Source organism: Callorhinus ursinus, unplaced genomic scaffold, assembly GCF_003265705.2.
Source record: "Callorhinus ursinus isolate GAN/ISIS: 27379988/994484 unplaced genomic scaffold, GSC_fseal_2.0 scaffold34, whole genome shotgun sequence".
Lineage (NCBI taxonomy): Eukaryota > Metazoa > Chordata > Mammalia > Carnivora > Otariidae > Callorhinus > Callorhinus ursinus.
Window position 1 is genome coordinate 14,802,428 of NW_027397096.1, and position 22,589 is coordinate 14,825,016.

The 22,589-nt window shown below is 48.0% G+C and overlaps 1 protein-coding gene across 6 annotated transcripts in view; it reads right to left on the reverse strand.

Moving 5' to 3' along the window:
* MSI2 (musashi RNA binding protein 2) overlaps positions 1-22,589 on the reverse strand; it is a 389,166-nt gene that overhangs the window by 242,072 nt on the left and 124,505 nt on the right. For all 6 annotated transcript variants that reach the window (XM_073879573.1, XM_073879572.1, XM_073879574.1 and 3 more), the window contains exon 6: positions 16,706-16,798. In XM_073879573.1, the coding sequence (XP_073735674.1) occupies positions 16,706-16,798 (93 nt within the window). The remainder of the gene's footprint in view (positions 1-16,705; positions 16,799-22,589) is intronic.

Below are 22,589 nucleotides of genomic sequence, written 5' to 3' on the forward strand. Positions count from 1 at the left end.
TTTCATCAACATGTCAATGTCACTGGGTTTTTACAGAGCTAAGGAGTGCAAATTAATCTGTGTGGATCTGGATTTTGCTTTTAGAAAAATGATAACCAAACTCTCAGCTCATGGGCGTGAGTTAGCAGAGTGAAGGATCTGCTCCATGCAGCTGCACACAAGTTTCCATTTTGACCTTCCACATTCAGGAATGTGGTTGGACAAGTGGTGCGAGACGAGCAGGCCTTTGCACACATGTTCTCAGATGGGATCCTCTAGCCTGCGGCTGTCACGGCCACACAGAGCACTGAGCAGCGGCACCCGCCACCGAAGAAAAAGCAAGACCCCAGGATCACTCCTTGCCTGTCCACCATAATGTTCCTTGCATGTCTACCCTCTCTGACTGGCCATCTATTTGCAGCTCCTTACTCTGAAGAACTTTTCTAAATGGATGGGAGGGTCGGTGTGAAACGACACGATGTATCTTTCTGATGCACGTCTATACTGAAAGGGCCATTCTTCAAAAGGGGTATCCGTGTGCCCCCCAAACCAGTTTATGACGAACTCTAAAACTATCCACAGTCATATGGAATCCTTACTTTCTGTTGAGACTCAAGTTAGAGACTGGGAATGTCTGTAGCGGGAGACAGCAACTTATGGCTCACAGGCCAAACCCGGCCCGCTGCCTGTTTTTGTGAATAAAGTTTTATTGGAACACAGCCAGCACTCACTCATTTACATGCACCTATGGCTTCACACCAAGAACCTCAGCCCACGTGACCACAATGGAGACGCTTTTGTGCTACAGCAGCACTGAGTCGCCGAGGCAGGCCATATGGCCCACAGATTCTAAAATCTTTACTATCTGGCCCTTTACAGTTTGTCAACCCCTCTTCTACCTAAGCATGGTACTGGGAAGGAGAATATGAATAAGAAAGTGTGACTATGATCTCTTGAGACTGGAAGGGCTCAACACATATAAGAATGGTATTGCTTTTTGTTGCCTTAACAAAAAGAAAGGTATCTAGAAGGAACATACTTGATTTGGGACACTTTATACAAACTTTCCCTCCAGAGGTTACAAGCTATGGGTTTTGCAGAAAAACCACTAACTTCCACAATCATTTTGTCCTAGGTGCAATGCAGGAGTCATCTTTTGTCAATTTCCTTGGGCTGCCGAATCCATTCGCCAGCAGGGCGCGGGTTAAATGCATCTGGGAAGCAATAATGAGGCTGAACTAACTGAGGCAGCCTGACTAATGCTCTCTGAAGCTCTCCAGCACTGAACAAACAGTGTCCACTGCCCTGCCTATGGGTCAAACAAACTCTCTTGGCTTGTAGTTGCTGGTGGGGTTGAGGGATAAGATAATCAGAGAGGAACTGCGAACGTGGCAAGAAGAGGAGACACTTCGAAATCCCAGGGCATATCCTCAGCAGTTCATATATTTGGGCAAGGAGAATGCAGGCATCTGATTTGAACTCTGCCTCCCCCTCTGCTCTCCAGCTGATGACAAAGTCAAACTCGCTATTTCAAGGTCTCCTGACGTGAGCATTCTCCATTTGTTTCTTTCCAAAGTGGGCACAGTTAGGGCTGCTCTATCCAGGGGCAAAACACACGGGGCGGGGGGGGGGGGCTCCTCCCTAATCTCCATGCCAACTGACAGAATCCAAAACGGCTGCCAAGCACCCTTTCCAGGTCAACACTCGGGTTGGTGCTGAAGCAAATGTTGACATAACCCACCTTCAAAGGCTGTTGTGGGGAACAGGCAAGATGGCAGATGTGAAAGCAGGGGAGGCACAGAGGAGGAGCTCCCAGCAGCCACCACCCACCGCACCCATTGCTGATGGCTGGCAGGCTCCCGGCCTCCCCTCCCTGCACTGCAGCTGTCTGTACTGGCATCCCTGCTCCTTGCCTATATTCCCCTCGTGAGCAGGGACCCTGCCTCACCGATCTCTATGAACCCAGCACGGTGTGCAACACCCAGCAGGCACTCGAGATTTGGGTTACTGAATGGCAGGATGGCTGGACAAGCATCACCACCCCAGGTGGACAAGCAAGGACCATCCATCTCAGGACTTTTCAATAACGGCTGATGGAGACCTCTTTCCTCCCCTTCTGGCTGGCTCCATGGTCCCCAGCCAGCCACGGCTTTGCAGCCTTAGGGTTCTCCTGAATACACCGTCCCCAGCCCTGCAGGAACTCCCCCACCCCACGACGTGAAGCTCTCCCTGAGCACAGGCCTAGGAGGCAGACGACTTACAGTGAAGAGACTAAGAGGAATCAATGTAGGGCACCCCTCACAAGGCAACCCCAAAGTGAGAAGCCCTTCAAGGAAGTGGCATTCAGTTAAATACAACGAGACGTGCCCTTGTTGAGAAGGGATGTTACAAACAGACAGCACTAGAAAAATCCCAGTCCAGGAGAAGGCAGAAATTTCTATCAAACAGGCCGTTTGAAACAACTTGCAAGTGAATTACGGCAGCTACTTCCTATGGGAGGGGAAATTATTTTAGGCGGCTTTCCAGTCCCATGTGCTGCTTTAATCTGAGTCATATGCAAGAAATATTTATTGAGGGGGGAAGTCTCCCCCTAGGTGTGTTTTAAGTGCAGGCCGCGCTGGAGCGCTCCAGTTAGCTCTATAAAGCTGCCTTAAAAGAACATTTTTAATGCGCTGTCTCATTTGCTTTAAACTGATTTCTCATTGCAAACAAACAAATCCCCTACAAATATCTGCTTTCCTGCATCCACGGCCTCTGCTGCCAGGCATGCACTGAGTACTTGGGGACGCCACCATTAAGATGGTGGTTTTCAATAGAAGCTCGGCACTTATCATAGCGAGAGCATTATCTTCTCAACAGAAGCTGACAATTTGTCCCACTCCTCCCTTGAGAGAATCCAGTAAGATCGCATTTGCTTCCCCTGCATGCTGTTTCTCCTACTACAACATTTCTTTGCCTGGAAAGAAAATATTGTGACTCCTTGCCATATTCACTTCATTAGCATAAGAGAAAAAAAGCCAAATCCTCCCATTGGCCTCCCCCAACAGTAGCTCCAGCTGGGCTAAATCTAGCAGGATCTTAGATGCAGGACTTCTCTGGCTCAGGATCTGTCACAGAACTGATGGTTACGGAGGCATGGGGGCAGAGACTAGGAGGGTCCAAGAGACAAGTCCCTGAGAAACTCAAGACCAGCCATTTAGCATATAGGAAGGGCATCGTACAGATTACTGTAGAGAGTTGATAGGCGGGGGATGAACCTGGTGGAGGTCAGCAGTTTGGGACTTTGGATACACAGGGTGTGTGTCTATGAGGAAGGGGGATGAACGTGGGGAGGGGACCCTATTCCTCAACACCCATGTGACAGACACAGGGGAAACCTGTCTCCTTTTATTCTCACAGCCACCCTGTAAATAAAATTGTATCCCCACTTCAAGGACAAGAAGTGAGGCTCAAAAGAGCAAAATCACTAGCCCAAGGTCACAACGCTCAAAGCCAATGGCAGCATCCAGATTCAAGCTCAAGTCTACTTGAGGTGAAAGTCCAGAATCATTCAACTCCATCCCACATAACAATTCCCAAGAGCCTGGCAATAAAATGCCAATGGCACTTCTCTGTTCTGTCGAGAGGGGAAAAAATGTACCCACAAACGAGTTCTCTCTGTCCACAGCCAGATTTACCGACTTCAGAGATGTTTGTGCTCTGGCTTAACGTTGCTGGACCTGTTTTTACTGCCCAGCCTGGATGATCACAGAACAAGTCTGGGGAGGAAGCTGCCCAGAGCCCACCTAGTGTTCCCACCCTGGGAGGATCCACGCACCTCTGAGCCACGACGAACCCACCACAGACCCTACTTGGTAACTCCCTCTCAGCAGCCCTACTACTTTCTAAGACCAAAGACAGAAAGAAGAGCAGGGGAGACGGCGAGACATGAAAAGATATACCCTGTTCTTACCCCCCTCTCATCCGTCCCTTTGCCAGGACAGCTGTGTCTACCCCTTACGCCAAGACCCACCTGAGAAGCTACCTGCTCTGTACAAAGCCATGCTTGCCAGCTCTACCCTGCCCAGATAGTCCCTTAGTTCTATTAAACTTTTACTGCAGGGTAGAAATAGCTCATTTAGGGGCACCTGACTGGCTCAGTCAATAGAGTGTGTGACTCTTGATCTCAGAGTTGTGAGTTCAAGCCCCACGCTGGATGCAGAGATGACTTAAAAATAAAATCTTAGAGGGGTGCCTGGCTGGCTTAATCGGTGGAGCATGTGACTCTTGATCTTGGGGTTGTAGGTCCAGGCCCCATGTTGGGTGTAGAGATTGCTTAAAAATAAAATCCTTAAAAGATATAAAATCAAATCATATAAAAAAAAAAAAAAAAAAAAGGTCATTTGTCCCGGATTCAGGGGAATGATAGGTTCCATGTAAAGAAATGCTCCAGATAATTGAATACATTTTCTTAAAAGGCTCATTTTTAAAAAGAAAAATTGTAACTTTACCATTTGAAACTCCTTCTCCAATGACTGGCACAGCTCTGCCCTCTAATACAGAAAGCCCATTCATTCTGTCACTATTTGCTGAGCGCCAACTACTGCCCAGGCACTGGGACAGTCCTGGTGCTACACGGTGAGTGAACAGATCCCGCTCTACGTTGGTGGAACTGACAGTCTACTCGGGGCAAAGAGGGTACTCGCGTTTGACTTTTCTCTTGATACACCAAGATTCCCGTTATGGGTTCTCTCAGCTCTTGGTCTGTTTTCTTTATGAGACAATTTGTAGTTACTTTTATTATTTACTTGTTTGCTCTTGGCTGGTCCTCCCCGACCCCATCCTAAAACTCAAGCCACAAGTAAGCAGGGATCCTGTCTCTTTCGTTCACTGAGGCACCCCTGGCTCCTAGCTCAGTGCCTGGCATTCGGAAGAGAATCAAGATCTGGTGAATGAATCAATGAACAATGAATGATGCACGAGGCTGTAGAAAAGATGCCTTCTGTACCTAATGAGGAAGGATGGCTATTTCCCTGCACTAAATGGTCCCACAATGTGGTACTTCCAAACATCTAAGTCTTTTTGTTTTTATAGGGTTTTTTCCCTTCCTCTTTACACTGAGCTTATTAACATCTTCCCACCCCTTAATAATTGCTATAAATTTAAAACCAGAAAAACAAGCTTATTAGAATCACATGAAAAGGAAAAGGGAAAAAAAAACTTAAATGAGGATGTAAAAAGCTCTCTCAAGAGGCTAAATAAACTCAATAAATAGGTCAGTGGATCAATACATATAAATATATTTTGATAAACATCAGCTAAATGATATTGGGCCAATTTCCAGACACTATCTCCTACCCTCCACACACACACACAAAAGTTTAATTATTCAAACAAGTTTAAAGAGTTCAGCTAGCAGGGTCCAACCAGAAGAATTCTTTTCTGGCCCACATCAGTTCAACATTTTCCATCAAAGCCAGAGCAACTCGAGGTTCGTTCCACACACCAGAAGCACCAGGGTAGCTGGAATGAATTGGAAGTATGTGCCATAGACATTTACAAGACACTGAATCTTCCTCTTTAGGCTTAGAGGATCCAGGAAAGACCTTGCACTGTGTGTTATCCCCAAGGTGGGGGGGCACACTGAGTGGTAAGCCCACCCAGAGGACAGATGGGAAAGAAGGAAGAGCCTGTAGCCTGTACGTGCACGTATGTGCTTGCACACGCACCCAAGTCAGGGCTACTGCTGGGTAGGATGGGAAAGGCAATTCCAGAGGCTGAACCTGGGTTTCAGAGGATAAAAATTACAGCAGCTGATATTTCTAATATTTACAAAGCACTTGCTCTATTTCTGGCAGGATGCTAAGAACTTATAATACAGGTATTAGTTCATTTTTTTTTAAGATTTATTTTACTTTTAGAGAGAGAGAGAGGGTGCACACACGGGAGGGGCAGAGGGAGAGGAAGAGAGAATCTCAAGCAGACGCCGCACTGACCTTGGAGCCAACAGGGCCTGATCCCACGACCCTGAGAGCGTCACCTGAGCCAAAACCAAGAGCGCGCCGCTCAGTCGACTGTGTCACCCAGGCGTCCCTATGTATTAGTTCATTTAATCATTGTGTCGATCCTGTGGGCTAAGTACCATCCTTATTTCCATTCTACACATAAAGAAACTGAGGTAGAAAGACGTTAAATGACCTGCCCAAGGTTATAGAGCTAATAAATAGGTGAGCTGGATTTGGTATCAGACAGTCCGAGTATAAAAATTCCACGCCCTTATTACCAGGCGTTAAGCTAAACCAGGGGGTTGGCAACTGTGGCTGAGGGCCAAAGCCAGCAGCCTTCTGGGTTTTGTAAATAAAGTTTTATTGGAACACAGCCACAGCCATTTGTTTTCATACTGTCTCCGGCTGCTGTCATTGACACTACAGTGGCAGAGCTGAATGGTTGTGAGCGACCATCTGGGCCACAAAACTGAAAATAGTTATTATCTGGCCCTTTACAGAGAAAGTGTGCCAACCCCTATGCTAAACAGTAGTAATTCTCAATGTTTCTACCCAAGTGCTCCTAATGGTCAAGTAAGTTATGGGACAGCCCAGAATTACTGGGGACAGGGGCCAATGCAGCCAGCAGCTCTCCCGAGATGTCTCCAAGTCTCACGGTTTTTTCAAACACAATTATGCAAAGTTTGCATTCTGTGCCATAATATTTCTTCTAATATAATATGTCGAAAACAAACAACCATAAAGTCATCGCTTCCTGAGAAAGGTGCCACTGTAATCCTAAGGCACCGCGCACTGCGGGGCCTGGCACCCCAGACGCCCGAGGGAGGCAGCCCCGCAGGAGCAGCTCAGGGGTAACAGCAAACCGCAGGACCTCCACACCTCGGTCCCTACTGCAGTCCCGCGGAGGTGTCCCAAGCAGGTCATGTACACTCCCCCAGCCCTCCTTTCCTAACTTTCACACAAGATCCTCCTCCTCCTGCACGGGGCTGTTTGGACAGAGACAAATCAAAAGACACTCAAAAGCTGTCAGCAACCAAGAATCTCTGAATCCGAGCACAGATGCCAACTTAGTTGGCAGGAAGTGCTATGACACCAAGAAATCCTCCTTTTTTGCTACCGGAACACATATATCGGGGCCCCCGGGTGGCTCAGTCAGTTAAGCGTCTGCCTTCAGCTCAGGTCATGATCCCAGGGTCCTGGGATCGAGCCCCACATCGGGCTCCTTGCGCAGTGGGGAGTCGGCTTCTCCCTCTCCCTCCTCCTCTCCCCTGGCTTGTGTTCTCTCTCTCTCCCTCTCTCAAAGAAATAAAATCTTAAAAAAAAAAAAAAAAGCACACATATATCAATAAAAGAAATGGGGTAGTCTTTTTAAAAGATAAAAATTTTAAAAAAGTGTTTCCATATGAGAGAATCGGCCAGGTCCCTCACCGGCTCCTCCAGCACGCCTCTGCCTGGTGCTCACCCTACCCTCTACCATTCCCTAAGAAAGCTGAGAATAAGATCGGGAAGGCCACCTCTGGTCAGCCCATACTCTTATTTATGTTCCCTAAAGTGAAAAGCCCCCTACACTGTTTTGTTTTTTTCTAAATACTAACAGTCTGTAAACAATAAGCAAGTCTGAAAATATTTACCTCTGCTGCCAATCATAAAAGACCGTTAGCAAACTCAATGACCAAAAATCTCTAATTTACAACTAATCCCATTGCGCAAATTGCATCTTCTACTACAGACCACCTAAAAAACGACTTCCTGTAAACGAACCACTCTGCTGGGTTTTTCTAATCGAATTAAATCCTTATTTTGCTCTTTAAGGAATTCACTTTTCTCGACACGGGGCAGAATTTTTATTATTTTCAAGAGATGAAGAAATAATCCCCAAGTAGAAGCCCAGACAGGAGCCCAAAGGGTCCTACACTCCAAGTAAATGACCCGCTGTCCCTTGCTGCAGGGCTGTGGGTCTGTCTGTCTGTCCTGCCTCCCACAGGCCGCTTCTCCCTGAACACTTACTGGCCTGTGGGAGTGCAGGAAGGCAGACTGTAAAATGGATCTGAAGTAAGCATGCTGGAAGACACAGGAAGGAATATTTAAATCTGCCTGGAGGTGGTCCAAGAAGGTTTCATCCCTTTAGGAGCTGCAGGCCAAGTATCTCCACTTTCCCACCTCCCCTTTACTCAGGTGACCAACTCATTCTGGTCTGCATGCCCTGAGTTCCTGGAAACTCCTCAGTCCTAGGCAAACCAGGACAGCTGGTCACCCTACCTTTACCCAGCCCTGCTCTTCTCCCTACAGTAGGAATCGTCAATACTATTCACTGGTTGCCTGCAGTGCGCTGCCTCCCACCACCCACCCCACACTGGCAACAAGTAATCACCCAACCCTTCCACGGCCCCTCCACCCAGATTCTCTTCCATCCTGGAGATGGCCTCGTCCCACAAACGCCCCACCAAGAAGAAAGAACCATCACCTGGGCGGCTGAAGGTATGTGGACTCATGGCAAAACAAATCCCACTCTGCCAGGGACTCCACTCTAGGAGGACAGCACCAAGTGGAGAAAAATGGAAACGGGGTATACAAATTCAATCTATCAAATCTCCTATTTATTTTATGCAAAGTTTTCCTGGTGCTTATTAATACCAGCTTTCCCTCTACCATTTAATCTCTGCTTCCATTTCATTCTTGGAGGCCTGTGATTATTCTAATTCAGCATTTGGATGACTTCATTTCCGCTCAAGTACACCCAGGTCAACTTGGATAGAAAAGAAAGAGGAGGAGAAGAAAAATAATCAGCTAAAAGCTATTAAATATCAGCCGTGTGCCTCATGATTGGTTTTAAAGGCAGTGGCGAGGTTAGCAACAGTCAGAAACTCAACCCTTCTGCCTCTTCCTGCATATTAACATTTTTCTGGGGCTCTCACTCTTATGGCTTCGAATGTAAATAAAGCCCGGACTGGCAGCCCACTTGGAGCTGATTCACAAATACCAAGTCTGAATATACAGAGCTGTAAAAATTTAGAGGGTGGTAACTTGACAGATCCGGCCCTTCTACAGAGAGACTAATTCTCAGAGGACAAAAGATGGGGGGGGGCGGGGAGAAGGAGAAGAAAAAGCAAGAAAAGAAGAGCATACACGACCCAAGTAATGGGGTATCCAACTGACGGGGTGGGGGGTGGGCGGGAATCTCCATATCAATGTTCACTCCACCAAACAATGGAATTCCATTTCTATGCCAAGCCTAAATGAACTGAGCTTTCTCTTCCATAAGAACCACTCCTTGCACCCACTGGCACAAGCTCGAACCGCGATTTCTCAGACACTTGCCGTTCCCACTGAAGTACGTCCAGGGGGAGAAAGGCTTTCTTTCTCATGCTAACAGCTCCATTGTAAGTGACGTCTTCAGAGGCTGCCAGGAGGGCTCTGGGAAGGTGAGCTGGTGGAAGAGCTTAAAACCCCCTCCCCACTACCCCTCTCAGGCTCATTAACTCCTTCCTGTCCTGGGCCGCCCCCTAGAAAAATTAAATCAAGCGCCACCATCCTGGGAAAGCCCAGTTAAATAGCCACGCCAGAAAGTTCGGGCCTGGTTCCTCTACCTACTATGCATGTGAAGCGTGGAATTTGATTAACATAATCTCAAAGTTTTCCCAGCTTGCTACCCAGGAGGCATCCTGTTTTGCTATTTGTACATTTTAAAACACTGTTAACAGAGCAATAATAAGGTCTGATGCATTTGCCCAACCACAGCGGGCTATATTTTATACACTAAAAAGGAAATGTGAAGTTTTCCTAGGAACCTACTATTTCAGGAGCCCCTTTTTTTAAGCAAGAGAAAAGGAGAGGAGAGGGGAGGGGAGGGAAGGGGAGAAGAGGTAAGAAAAAGGAAAAGAAAAGAAAAAAGAAAAGAAAAGAAAAAAGGAAAGGAAAGGAAAGGAAAGGAAAGGAAAGGAAAGGAAAGGAAAGGCAAGGCAAGGCAAGGCAAGGCAAGGCAAGGCAAGGCAAGGCAAGGCAGAATTTATGTCTGATTGTGAGGTTGGAGTGCTCAATTAATTTCTAACTCGCCTCACTCCACTGGCTGCAAAAGAAACTGGTCTCCATTATGGAGGAAAAAGTTCATCAGGAAAACACGAAGTTGTTTTGTTTGGTAGGAGGGTTTACCTGCAAAGCCCAAGGATCACATTACTTGTGGGTACTGCTTGTTTGCTTGCTGCCACCTGGCCTAGGAAGCTGAGGCAGGCAGATGAGGGAGGTTCTCCCGCGGCTAACTGCGCCTCTTTGCACTCAGCAGCTCTACCCGGGGTCAGAGGGCAAATAAAGTCCCCTCCCCCATATGACACACTTCCGAAGGGAGAGGCTGACACAAACCAGACAGAGAATTAATAAAACATGAGGACAGTGTTGGCCTTGTTCTGGGTTATTACAGGAAGAAAACTGAACACAAAAGTAGCCTTCAGCATGGCCAGTCAGGGAGGGGAGAGCAACGGGGGCCCTTCCTGGCCCACTCCACAGCTGTAACTCAAGAAGGTCTGAGGAACATCAAGGCTCTCCAGAGCAAAGGCCAGCAGAGGACAGGCGAGGCGTGGTCACACTGGCCACCTTCCAGTCGGTCAACCTGGACAAACCACCTCAGAAGACAAAGGCCTCCTGGGAGCTTTGGTGCCCACAAAGGACAGACGGGGACTTTTGTTTTCCAGGCCTGGTCTGAGCGAACCACACACTGCATGGAGCTCCATTTATCTACGACGCACATGTAGAAGCGATAAAACATTACCTCAGAATCACAGTCCACCGTCAGGAACACGGTGAGGTTGCTTATTTATTTTCTCCCGAATCTCTTGCCCTTCAAATTTCAAAGGCTTTCTAACATTTTTATGTTAGCTCTTCCTCTCCTCACACACGCAGTATCAAAAGGGACTCTCTGAGCAGTGGCCACGAACACCCCACCTGCACATTACAACCCGGAGCGAGGAAATCATCGGCGTCAGACACTTCCTTCGAGCGCACCCTCCGACCATCCCACACACAGGCGGGGTAAATGAAAAGATCCCACCATATAAAAAGCCAATTCATTCTTATTTTCAATTTTTTTTTTCTCCAAAAGACTTCAAGCACCATTCTCTGTAGCTCAAGTTCACTTTTAGAGGCCCACACACAACCCCACTCCAACAAAAGGACTCCGGAGGACCCTTTTCACCTCATTTCCACAGGGCTCCCCTTTGATGGGACCTAAAGAGCTCTAACTCTCCAAACCCCGTTTCCCTGAAGACCTCCTCTTGCTGTCCACCACAGGAGACCAGAGGGGCTGGCCTAGGAAGGGGTTAAAGCCCTCATGTCAAACCGCAAACTCGGGCACTGGCCCAGAAGGGACATGGGAACCAGGGCAGTGGAGTGATAAAGGCCGGATTGTAGCAGCCCACTGAATTGGAAATGACTTGTAGGCCTAATGAAACAGAACTTTGGCAGTAAAACAGAATGAAAGGAATGAGACAATAAAAGGCTGGAACAAAGGGTGCAGAGTCGTTTCAGCTTAGCAAAATAAGCTCACTTTGTTGGTGGGGAAAGCCAAAGCCGATTAGGATAAACCAACGACTGAGCGTAAGTCTTCCAAACTAATTACACAGTTCACCATGTGAAGTATAATTGGAAGCCTCCAGATGCGGGCTGCTTTGCTTTCACAGGAGTTCTATAAAGTGAGAATTACCTAGTGAGCTCGGCACTGAGCAGCCCTATCATCGAGGTGAACAGCTGAAAGGTGCAGAACTGCTCCATCCAGGATGAAGCCGAGAATTCATTAAGTTTAAAGGCCTCTTTTTGATCTCCAAAATCCTATAAGTGAGAATTTAAGAAACCGGTACTTGAAGGAGGGGCCAAAAGGGGAGAAGGAGGAACCCACGCACATGGAGCTTCTTTGATCCCAGTGATTTTTAATTACCAAGCTGGGCTCTTCTGGATGGCTATGTGGGGAGCAGGGTGGTGAACCCTCCAAGCGATTGTCTGGGTCTGTACGTGCCTATCGAGAGGATCATTCACGTGCCACTTTCTGGAATGGTCTGCGTACATCATTCCTGGACATACGAAAATCGTGAGCACAGATAACGTCCACTAGGAAACCTGACGCGGTGAAATAAATTGCCGCACATCAACATTCTTGGCAAATGAACAGAACCTGCTCCCTCGGAGTATAGGGGCTGCTTCGTGGTAAAGTAGGAGATGGGGTTTTTATAAACGGTGAAAAGAGGCTAGATGGTACAAAAATGAATGACTACCTGGGCTCTCCCCAGCATGCGCTTGTGTGATCTTGGACAACTCATGACCTTCTTCCACATCAGTCTGGTCATCTACATGACAGATACTCCACCTATCTTGCTTGACAGCTTTGAGAATCAGATTTTAAAATGCATCAAAAAGCTTAGCACAAAGCACACATCCCTCAAAGTCAGAAACATCAACTCATAGCAAAAGAATCTTTGCAGTAAAATCTGAACTTCACAAAATCTGAGTCTTCATTAATTTAGATCTAGCACATGTAATAAGGAGGTGGAAATACTCTACAGATCCCTGGATCTTACTCATAGGACGAAGATTCTGGTTTATAAATAGCACCTTTTTCCAAATAGAGAATCCCTTCACTGTTCCTGCATCTTGCAGTCCAGAAATTAACTCTACCACAGTTATGACGGTTTCACTCATCATGCTCATTGCTATTGGTAATATCTTGTTTTGGTTACAGTCTATGGATAGATACCTATCCATCCATCTGCCCCACTTATGTATGTTTATTTTTTTTGAAGATTTTATTTATTTATTTGAGAGACAGAGACCATGCACAAACAGGGGGAGGGGCAGAGGGAGAGGGAGAAGCAGGCTCCCTGCTCAGCAGGGAGCCCGATGCAAGGCAATCCCAGGACCCCAGGATCATGACCTGAGCTGAAGGCAGACGCCCAACTGACTGAGCCACCCAGGTGCCCCTGTGTGTTTAAACACACTTTCTAGATTATTGAATTTTCAAGTTTGAAACCAACCTTAGGAATAACCTAGTCCAGGGGCTGGCAAATTATGGCCCACAGGACAAAAGTGGCCCACTACCTATACTTATAAAGTTTTATTGGAACACAGCCACATCCGATAATGGATTGGCCATAGCTGCTTCCGCCATATAAAAGCAGAATTAAGTAGTTGTGACAGAGACCGTTATGTTCTGTAAAGCCAAAAACATTTACTATCTGACCCTTTACAACTTTTCCAACTCCTTCCCTTAGAGGAGAAACTGAGGCCAGAAAAGAAACGGCCTGTTAAGGTGTCACAGTGGGGACACTGTACAGGCAGGCCCAGCACGAGGGCCTGGAATACTTCTACCTCACTTTCCTCTAATGACAGCATCAGAACAGCTACCCAGGGGGTGAGGACGGCCATCCAAGTGGGCAGAATCCTTATGCCAAAGGCCGCACTTCATAATCTCATCGGAAATATAAACAAGTAATGACACCCCTAAGCAAGGGGATGGGGATAAGTTTCTGGGAGGAAGGTGGGAGAAATGCCCAAAAGGGTTTACAAACCTCCAATGTGAGTTATTTAAAGCTCTCAGTGTGTCATTCTGCCCCCACTCCACTTACAGTAATGACATATTTAAACTCTCTTAGCCCAGCCCCATGATAGCAGTCTTACCCCTCTTGATGGCCACCTGAAATAAACAGTTGAAGCAGCGGCCGCCTCAGGCACGACGGGAAGAGGGAGAGGAGAGAGGAATGACAGTGCGGGGAACCTAAAACACGGGTGGCAAACCCAGAATGGAGGCGTGGAAGGATGGAAAGTTCTGGATGTGGAGGACGAGGAAGGAGGGTGTGAATTCTGGCTGTTATCCTGCCTTACCTGGGTGACCTTCCTTGAGACTTAACCTCTCTGACTCTTACTGCTCACCTTTGTCAAAGGGCTGGATGACACCAAAATCCACCATGCAAATGAGACGAGGGGACCTATGTCCAGTTCCCAGCACCGTCCCCAGCCCGTGGATGGACACAGTCTCTTCCTTTCTTTTGCATCCTCCCCACCCTAAGCCCATCCTGTGGATTGATCCGAGGTTGGAGCAGGGCCCACGGTTCAGGTTCTGTTAACAGACAAGCCTGGAGGGGAAGTCTGCATCCAGCTCTACCTTTCGGGGGTGACCTTGAGTCAAAGACTCAATCCCACCTAGACTCCATTTAACAAGCTACAAAATGGGCAGTACCCCTACCACCCTCCCTGAGAAGAATTAAATGAGATCATATAAGTCAATGGCCTGGCCCAGGACTCAGCACAGTACATACTCACTAATAAAATTCCACCTCGCTAATTTGCCATTAACCAACTAAAAAGGGCCCCAAACAACTTTATTGACGGGAATGTGTACAAGTATGTGAGTCTAGTTGACACAGGTGTGTGTGTGTGTTCGGTTTTGTTCAACCAGAATATAAACTACTGAAGGGTAGAATCAGTTTGTTGACTCACCATTGGGTTGACTCACTGCCTTAAGGCCCAGCAGCACAGTCTCCTCTCTTTTGATGGCTCTGATTCCAAATGAATTACGCCAGAATCCTGAGAGGTGGTGGACCCTGCCCAAGGTGGGTACGAACATAACACAAGCCACCAGCACAAGGAGGAATAAGCCCCTCTGAAGACAGACCCAGATAGTGCAGAGAGCACGTGTATGAAACAAGCTACTAAAACAGGAGCATAGAGAGTGTTACAGCTTTGATACATTCAAAAGCCTCCTTAGTCCTTTAATAAAACACCTGATAAGTTTACACATCCTGCTGGAATCTACAAATGTTACTGCTAAATTAACTGAGCAGCTTCAGCCCCAGCGCAGGCCACGCCAGGGAAGATGGTCTGTGAATGCCTCTCTGACAAGGGGACAACTGTTCTCAGGGCAGGAATGGTTGCAGCCGTGGGCCCAGCCAAAGCTTGCAGAGCTTCCCACTGCTGGATACTGGGTCCCAACTGTAAGTGTTAATGAAAAAAGAGAGAAAGGGAGAATGAGAGAGAGAGAGAGAGAGAAGCCTGGAGGTGGAAGCGTGCAGAGGTGCGGCAGGTACCGGCCACTCTGGAATACTCTAATAGCCCAACTTCTCTGACACCCACAAATAGGACCATGAGATTCCAGTTTATAACTAAAAAAAGAATTCCACCTCAATTTTGCAAACACTGCTCGTGGCCTTGTTTTAGAGGCAGAACTGTAGCAAAGGGGCGCACATTCCCGAGCCTTCCATTACACAAGCTGGACCTGTCTCATTTAATTATTTCCAGTCTCTCCCCACAGGCAGGGTGGGGCTGGGCAGTGGACCAATGCCCCCTGGTGCTTTAAATGAGTCTCGAAGAGAAGTACATGGTCCCCAACGCACTCAGCTATTCTTCAAAACCGGCCAGAAGGAATCAGCCCCCAGCTGGCAAAGCAAGACGGTGCCATGGGGAAAGCGTCTTTCCTAAGCGACCTGGAAGGGCAGTTAAGTGCCATTCTGAACGCCAAGCCGGGCTGGAGGAGCCTGGTTTCTCTTTGTTGCATGTCTCCCATCCATGCAGAAATTGATGATGACCAGAGACGGGAAAAATCTCCATTTTGAAGCTAAACAGTGATCCCGGCCCTCATCCCAGACAGTAGCTCACAACTCGACACACCCGGGGACGAGGTCTGAGCCGCCCATCACCTTGAGCAAACAAATAAAAGCACAGAAACTTCAGACCGGTCAGTGGGCAGCAGTGCCTGGTACCACCCAGGGCAAGCACAACAGCCGTCACCGGGGGGCACACGAGTGACAAAGCTTAGAAGACGCGCAGTGCCTTCTCCCTCTCTGCTGCACCAGCCCTCCAGCAGCAAGGACGCAGACCTTTGCAAGGGAGACTGTCGCACACCTGGACTCCCAGGACAACATCCATGACGACTGAAAGATGCGGGAAGCAGGGGGCCGGCGTAGCCTCTCAGCTGCCAGCCTCCCGGGACGCGGCAGCCAGAGGAGGGGATCACACAAAGCCAGCAAGGCTAGCCTCCCCCACAAGCTGCCTTGTCGGAGCCTGGGGACCATGTGGCCATCAGAGGAACGCTACTTTCCAAGGCACCAGCTCCCCCCACAGCTAGAGGGAGGCTGAATCAAGCACATCGCCCATGGGTGCATATCCTGTCTGTCTGTCTGTCTGCTGACTCTGTCTTAACCTACACACTCTCACACTCTGGGTCCTGGCTGACTGGGGGGCGTTCTGCATTGCCCCCAGCCTGGTCCAGCAACAGAGCCCAGGGGATCATTTTACTTCGGTCTCACACACATTCTGACAGGTACAGCCCGGCATCTTTCCCGAGTATCCTTGGGCATCTGACAGGGGAAGGTTCAACCGCACAGGACCCCAGGGAGCCTCCACTCGTCATGCATCTTCCAGAAAGGCACAGAATGAAGCCCAGCACCGACTCACAGGCTTCTAGCAGCTTCTGCAGGAGCTGCTGCCCTGTGAGTCACAGCCCCGCATCCCTCCCCAGTCACTGCTGCCACCACCACCGGCTCCCAGCCCAGGCCCCAGGTGGTCAGCACCACCACACTGCAAGGCCGCTCTGTTTGTTCCTGTGGGCACGTGGGGCACCACGCCAACCACAAGCTGGACTCTTCCATGTCAGCTCCTGACAGATTTCACTTAAATCTGGACGACCAAGTGCAAGGACAAGGTTCTTGAGGACGCAGCTGTGGCAAAGGGAGGGGGCGCGGCAGCAGCCAGCCCCATGCGCCACTTACCTTGCCAAACTGCTCAAAGTACTGCTTCACATCTTCCACCACCGTGTTCGCAGATAATCCGCCTACAAATATTTTCTTTGTTCTTGTGACCATCTGCAAGAAATGACAAGAGGAGGACATGGGTTAACCAGGTTATCTGAAGCAATGCTCGCTAAGATGCTAAAACAAGCCACTCTCCATGTGCCTCTAGGAAGGCAATTTTAGATAAATTTGAGCTGTACGGCGCAGGCTCCTGAGACATCTTAGAATGCTGGAGACAACCACGCTGGATATCTCGGGCCTTCAGGCCACAACCTAAAGCTTGAGTTTCATACAGACACAGAGTAGACTTCAGAACCTCTAAGCCATAAGACACAGCTCCATTCTGATTTCTAGCACAAAGAGAAAAGTGGCACATCAAAGCTATTTTAAACCTAAGAGATGGGAGCAAAACAGAATTATGTGCATAAAAATCTGCTGCCCAGAAAGCACCATAAAATTTGTCAATTAAAAAGCCACACGTCATTCAAACATATGGGTGGGCTGTCTACACCGAGCTGCTCTGGGTGCTGGTTCATGTCTGCCAACAAGACAGACCCTGACCCCACAGGCAGGGGCCACTCTTGGAGCTCAGTCTTCATTCTTTTTCCCCTCTAGATTCCTCATTGTTCGCCCTGATTCACCCTACACTTAGTCAAGCCCAGCTAAGCCCCAGGTATCCACCCCTTTGTCCATATAAGTCCTTCTCCCTAGAACGCCTCTCTGTGCCTAAATCTCCCATGGCTACCATCCTGCAAGATCCAACGACCTTCTCCAAAATGCAAGCTATCTATATCGTCCCCACATCCAGAAGCTGTCCCTCTCTCTTCTGAAACACTAACACCATACCCACCAGTCTGTCCTGGCACCCGCTTCTTCCCACCTAGTACAGAAGTCACTGATAATCCTGTCTTTCTTACTTCCTTCCCCAGACACTGAGTTCCTGATTCCTCTCGGTACCCTCCGCAAAGCCAAGCACAGCGCCAGGCCCACAGAAGCCCACACCAAATATGTGGTTGATGTGAAAACGAATGACTGTGGTCACATTTCAGAATGACACCAGTTCCAAAGTAAATGATACAAATGGTTCAGAGACGGAACCAAACATCATAGGTAGGAGCCAAAATTGAACAAGAAAAGAAATCTTATTCTGAACACTGAGTCTAGGCTGTGTGTGTGTTTTACTTTTTTTAATGTGCAACTAAAAAAGACTTTATCTAAATGTTAAATAAAAAATTTCAAACCTCAGTAGATACAGGGTCTCACCCATTTGGCTGCACGTAATAAAAGCCCAACATCTTAACCTGACAGGAGAAATTCTGTCACAATGTACACATATATCAAATCATAATGTTTGTACACTTTAAATACCTTACGACTTTGTCAGGTACACCTCAGTAAAGCTGAGGGGAAAATGTTTTATGAGAACATATAAATAAAAGCATGACTGAAACCCCAAAAATAAGTGAATAAGATGAAGCCGAAAATGTTAAAAAAAAAAAAACAACCCACAATGTCATATGTGTCCATTACAATTCGATGTGGGATGCCTAAATACAGGGGCCGTGGCTGCCAGGATCCCCACTGTCCCCAAGGCTGAGACACACTGGCTGAGGGAACGTACAACCAGCCCACCTCCAAGAGGAGCGCCCTGGCTGAGCACCACCTGGGTGCGGACGGGTAGGCTGTGCTGAGGAGTGCTCCCCTGAGGTCCGGTCCAGTGCTCTGCACCGTGCAGTCCCAGACCAGCGCGCCAGTCCCAGCTAACCCTGAGCTCCCATCAATCAGGACGCACGATGGCCATGAACAGAGGAGGCTCCCAGACTTCGAGGAGCTCAGGCTTTGGCTTAGCATCTTCCGGGAGAGACATGTGCCACCACAGCCTGCTGACGGATCCCCATCTGGAATGTCCCTGCAGCGGGCTTGCTGCGCCATTTTAAGAGGCCATTGTCCCAGCAACTCCACACACTTCCTGTGGGCTCTGAGGGCCATGCAGTGGTTACACGTGTGTTTAAAGCTGTGATTTACCACTTTTCGTCTCTTTTCAGATGAACGGGAGAGATGAGATGATGTACATGAGAACGTGTTACGAAGATCCCACCAGCGTCCACAGTGCCAACCCCAAGAGCCTCTCGTTAACCAGTGGGCATCTTATTCTGCCCCTTACTGTCCATCCCCCTTCTCAGCCATTCCGTAAGTCCCTCTGGCAGACAAGGTCACCTTCCCATGAAACTGCATCAGTCCCTCTCCAGATTTCAATCTCTCCCGACACTCACTGACCGCCAAATTTTACTGCCCTAACTTTCCTAATGTGTTCATTCAACAGATACATTAAGTGCTAGGTGTTGGAGCCTATGTTCCAACACAATGTAGAATTTAATCATTATAAAATGGAGATATAATAATTAGCCTACCACGCGAGGTTCCTATCAGGACTAAATTAAATAACATATGCCAAGGTGTCTTAGCAGGACACCAGGCAGATGCTAGGTAAGTGGTCACTGTAACCGAATCCAAAGTCAATTACTACATTCATCCTTCAAGCTCAGAATGAGCTTGTGTGGCAGAAAGATACTTTATACAAAAATCTTTGATAAATCAACTCTTAGTGCCCCATTCCCTTCCACTGTAATTTCAATACCACTTTCCTGCATCTCTACATGATTTCAGATGGTCAAAGACTCCCAATAGTTTCATTTCATATTTTTCATTCTTTTTTTCTTTTTTTTTTACCCAGCCAAGTAATTAAATATCTATAAAGAAACACTACTGTGATCCACAAACATGCATTAGTGGAGTTCTCAACTTAAAGAAACTCTGAAGAAGCATTCTATAAAATGAACCCTATGGTGCCATTTCTACGTTGTTTAGAGTCAGGTGGGTATAGAGCAGACCCTATTTATATTTCAAATGTTCACATGGACCCAGATAATTAAATGAGTAACGTGTCTTCGTTCCCAAAACAGAAGTCAACAGAATGTTCATTCCCCAATAACTGATTAAATGAAAAGGCCCCCTCTTATACTCTCTATAGTTGCTCAACAGCCAAAAACCTATCACACCAGAGCCTTAAACACTGGGGCAGACACCCAGCTATAAATCTACATAGTCCCAAAAAAAGCCTGTAAAATACTTTTTTTTAGAAGGATGAGAAATCCCAGGCCCCAGACACTGCGCCAAAGTGTCCAAGTTACTAAAACATCCTCTCCAGGAACCAGCTCAATTCAGTGATGGATCCCACTCTACGGCAAACACTAAAGGAAACTGGTTTAATCAAAACCTTCCAGACGTAAAAAGGCCAGTGGGAAGATGTGCAACACTTGGTTAGCTGCTTACCAATGTCTTGGCTTCAGGAGAGGAGAGCACGGATGGGGGCAACAGTGCTCTGCATGGTGACCCCTCCCACCAGGGGCACCCTGGGGGAAACGGGGGTGATTTACTTTGGGAATCCTGACGGCATCACTGCTAAACAGACTGTGCAGTGCTTGATGATTTGCATTCTGAAGACGGACACGGGAGGCAGGCAGAGAGGACTCTGGAATCACACATTCTACCCTATTTCCCTTCCCACCTCCAGGGCTGCTGGTGAGGACAGGACAGGCGCGGGCCTAGATGTCGTGTCTGGGCTCCCAGTGGGACTCACTGGAGGGCCTCAAATTCCTATCAATACTATCGAAGTTTCTGTGTCCATGTCTGCCCACGTGCGTGCGTGCGTGCGTGCGTGTCTGGGGGAACTCTCTGGTCCCGATCCTTCCGTCCTGGCTGCTACTTGCCCCAGGAACCACCCAGCATCCCCAGAGCTTTAACCCTCTTCTGACCTCAGAAACAGGGCGCAGGACATGTTACCACTGGTCCCCCTCTGACTCCACAGTCCTTTGCGTTATAAAAAGTCCTCTCCACCCACGGTGAAGAGAGCCACCTGTGTTTTCTTCCTGAGCTAGGCCCTTTGGGTAACTGTTTCCTAAACCACAGCCCTCACACCAATACAGTACTTAACCACACAAAGCAAGGGAAGCTGCCCACTGCACACCAAAATGCTCAGGCGGCCCCAGGCGGTCCCCACAGTGCACCCAAATGGAAAGAGCTACCCATCTGTTCCAGAGAGGGCTCACTCCAAAATCCATTAGGAAAGTGAGCTTCAATGTCCTTTGCATGGAGTTTTCGGTGGAGGGGTTGTAGAAAACACTTTGTATGCGAGTGCTTTCCACTGTTTGAGACACTAGATACCCACCAAGAGCCCAGTACCACTTGGGGACAGCCGTCTCCCCCAGCAGATGCCCTTCCTTTTATGGTCTAGAGCGGTACTCTGGGGAGTGGGGTGTGTGTGTGTGTGTGTGTGTGTGTGTGTGTGTGTTGTAGCGTGCATCAGGGGGTGGGGAGTGTTCAGGCTGCTCAGGCTCGCACAAATTATTGCTGCACATTTTGTATTTAGACCTGTAATTTAACGAAACACCACTGCTCTCCACATCTCTTGGCTCCACAGAGAAAACCCCGGCACCCATTCCAGTCTGGAAAATTGCTGTTTACACGGAAGAACTGGCCAAAGCCAGCTGCTACCTAGAGCTGCAAAGAACACTCCACCTTCCTGCTTCTGACAAAAGAGCTCTTTTTTTTTCCTTAAGTTTCAAAAAATCCCTTTAAAAAAAAACTGTTTGTATCTGAAATGGTCACTCAGAGTGGGACCACTGGTTGTATTTTTATAAAACAGGATAAAGCAGATGAGTGTGCATGTGTGTGTGTGTGTTGAAAGCAGAAGGTAGGAGTATTAGAAAAGGGAATTACTTTGAAGAATGAGATTGATGGGGAAAACTTAGCTCTAGGAGCTTTGCCCCAAAGATATTAGATGTCACACAGGAAAACGACAGTAACTGAAAATGTTTCTCATCCTGACAAATGCATGGAAAGGCAGGAAGTGCCTCTGGAGAGTCTTGAATGGGTAGGAGAGAAGCCCAGAGAAATTAAGTCGGCTCTTGCCATCACCACGTGCCTGCAAAGAGCTCGAATTCCCCTTTTGGTGACACACACGAGACATCTTCACTGCCCAACAGCACTGGCTCATTTACAGAAGCTCTCCCATCTGTGGGAGCCTCGAGGTGGAGAGAGCCCAGGGAAGATGTAAGAACGCTAGCGCTGGGCAGGATTTTGCAAGCCTGACTGCCTGTCGTCGCCATTCTACAGGTGGAAAAATCAAGTCCCAGCAAGTTGGCTCATGTGCTGGTTAAAGGCAAAGAGCAGAGTGACGAGGGAGAATGGATGTGTTGGCAGATACCATGCAATTCCACCCCAGACTCTGAATCTGGTGAACACTTGGTTCTTCAGATTCTTGGGTAAAATTCTATGTTATCATCAAAGTGTCAGTTCCCTGCATCTGAGAATTAAGCCCAGTCTTTGTACGACAAAGAAGCTCTCGCAGGGCTAACCGGGGTTGCAGAAGTCCCAAACTCCACAGCCCCATTCCACAGGGAGTTTCCTCTGAGGGACGTGCCCTCTAAAATTCCCAAGTTCCCCCAATATTTGTTTCCAACCTTCCCTCCTCCCTCTAAACTACTACTCTTGCTACTACGGCTGCCGCCGCTACCACCATATCTGAACCCAGTGGCAAAACTCACTTAGCACACAAAAGCAGAACCCAGATCCTAGAATCTTCTCCAAATGATTCTAGAATCACATGTGGAAGCAGACCATACTGGGTTGACTAGAGTCCCCCAAAATTCACGTCCACCCAGGTCTTTGGAAACAGGGCCTTTGTAGATGTAATCAGTTAAGGATCTTGAGATGAAATCATCCTGGGTGTAGGGAGGGCCCTAAATCCAATGACTGGTGTCCTAACACTACCCATGGAAAGGCCATGTGAAGATGGAGCAGA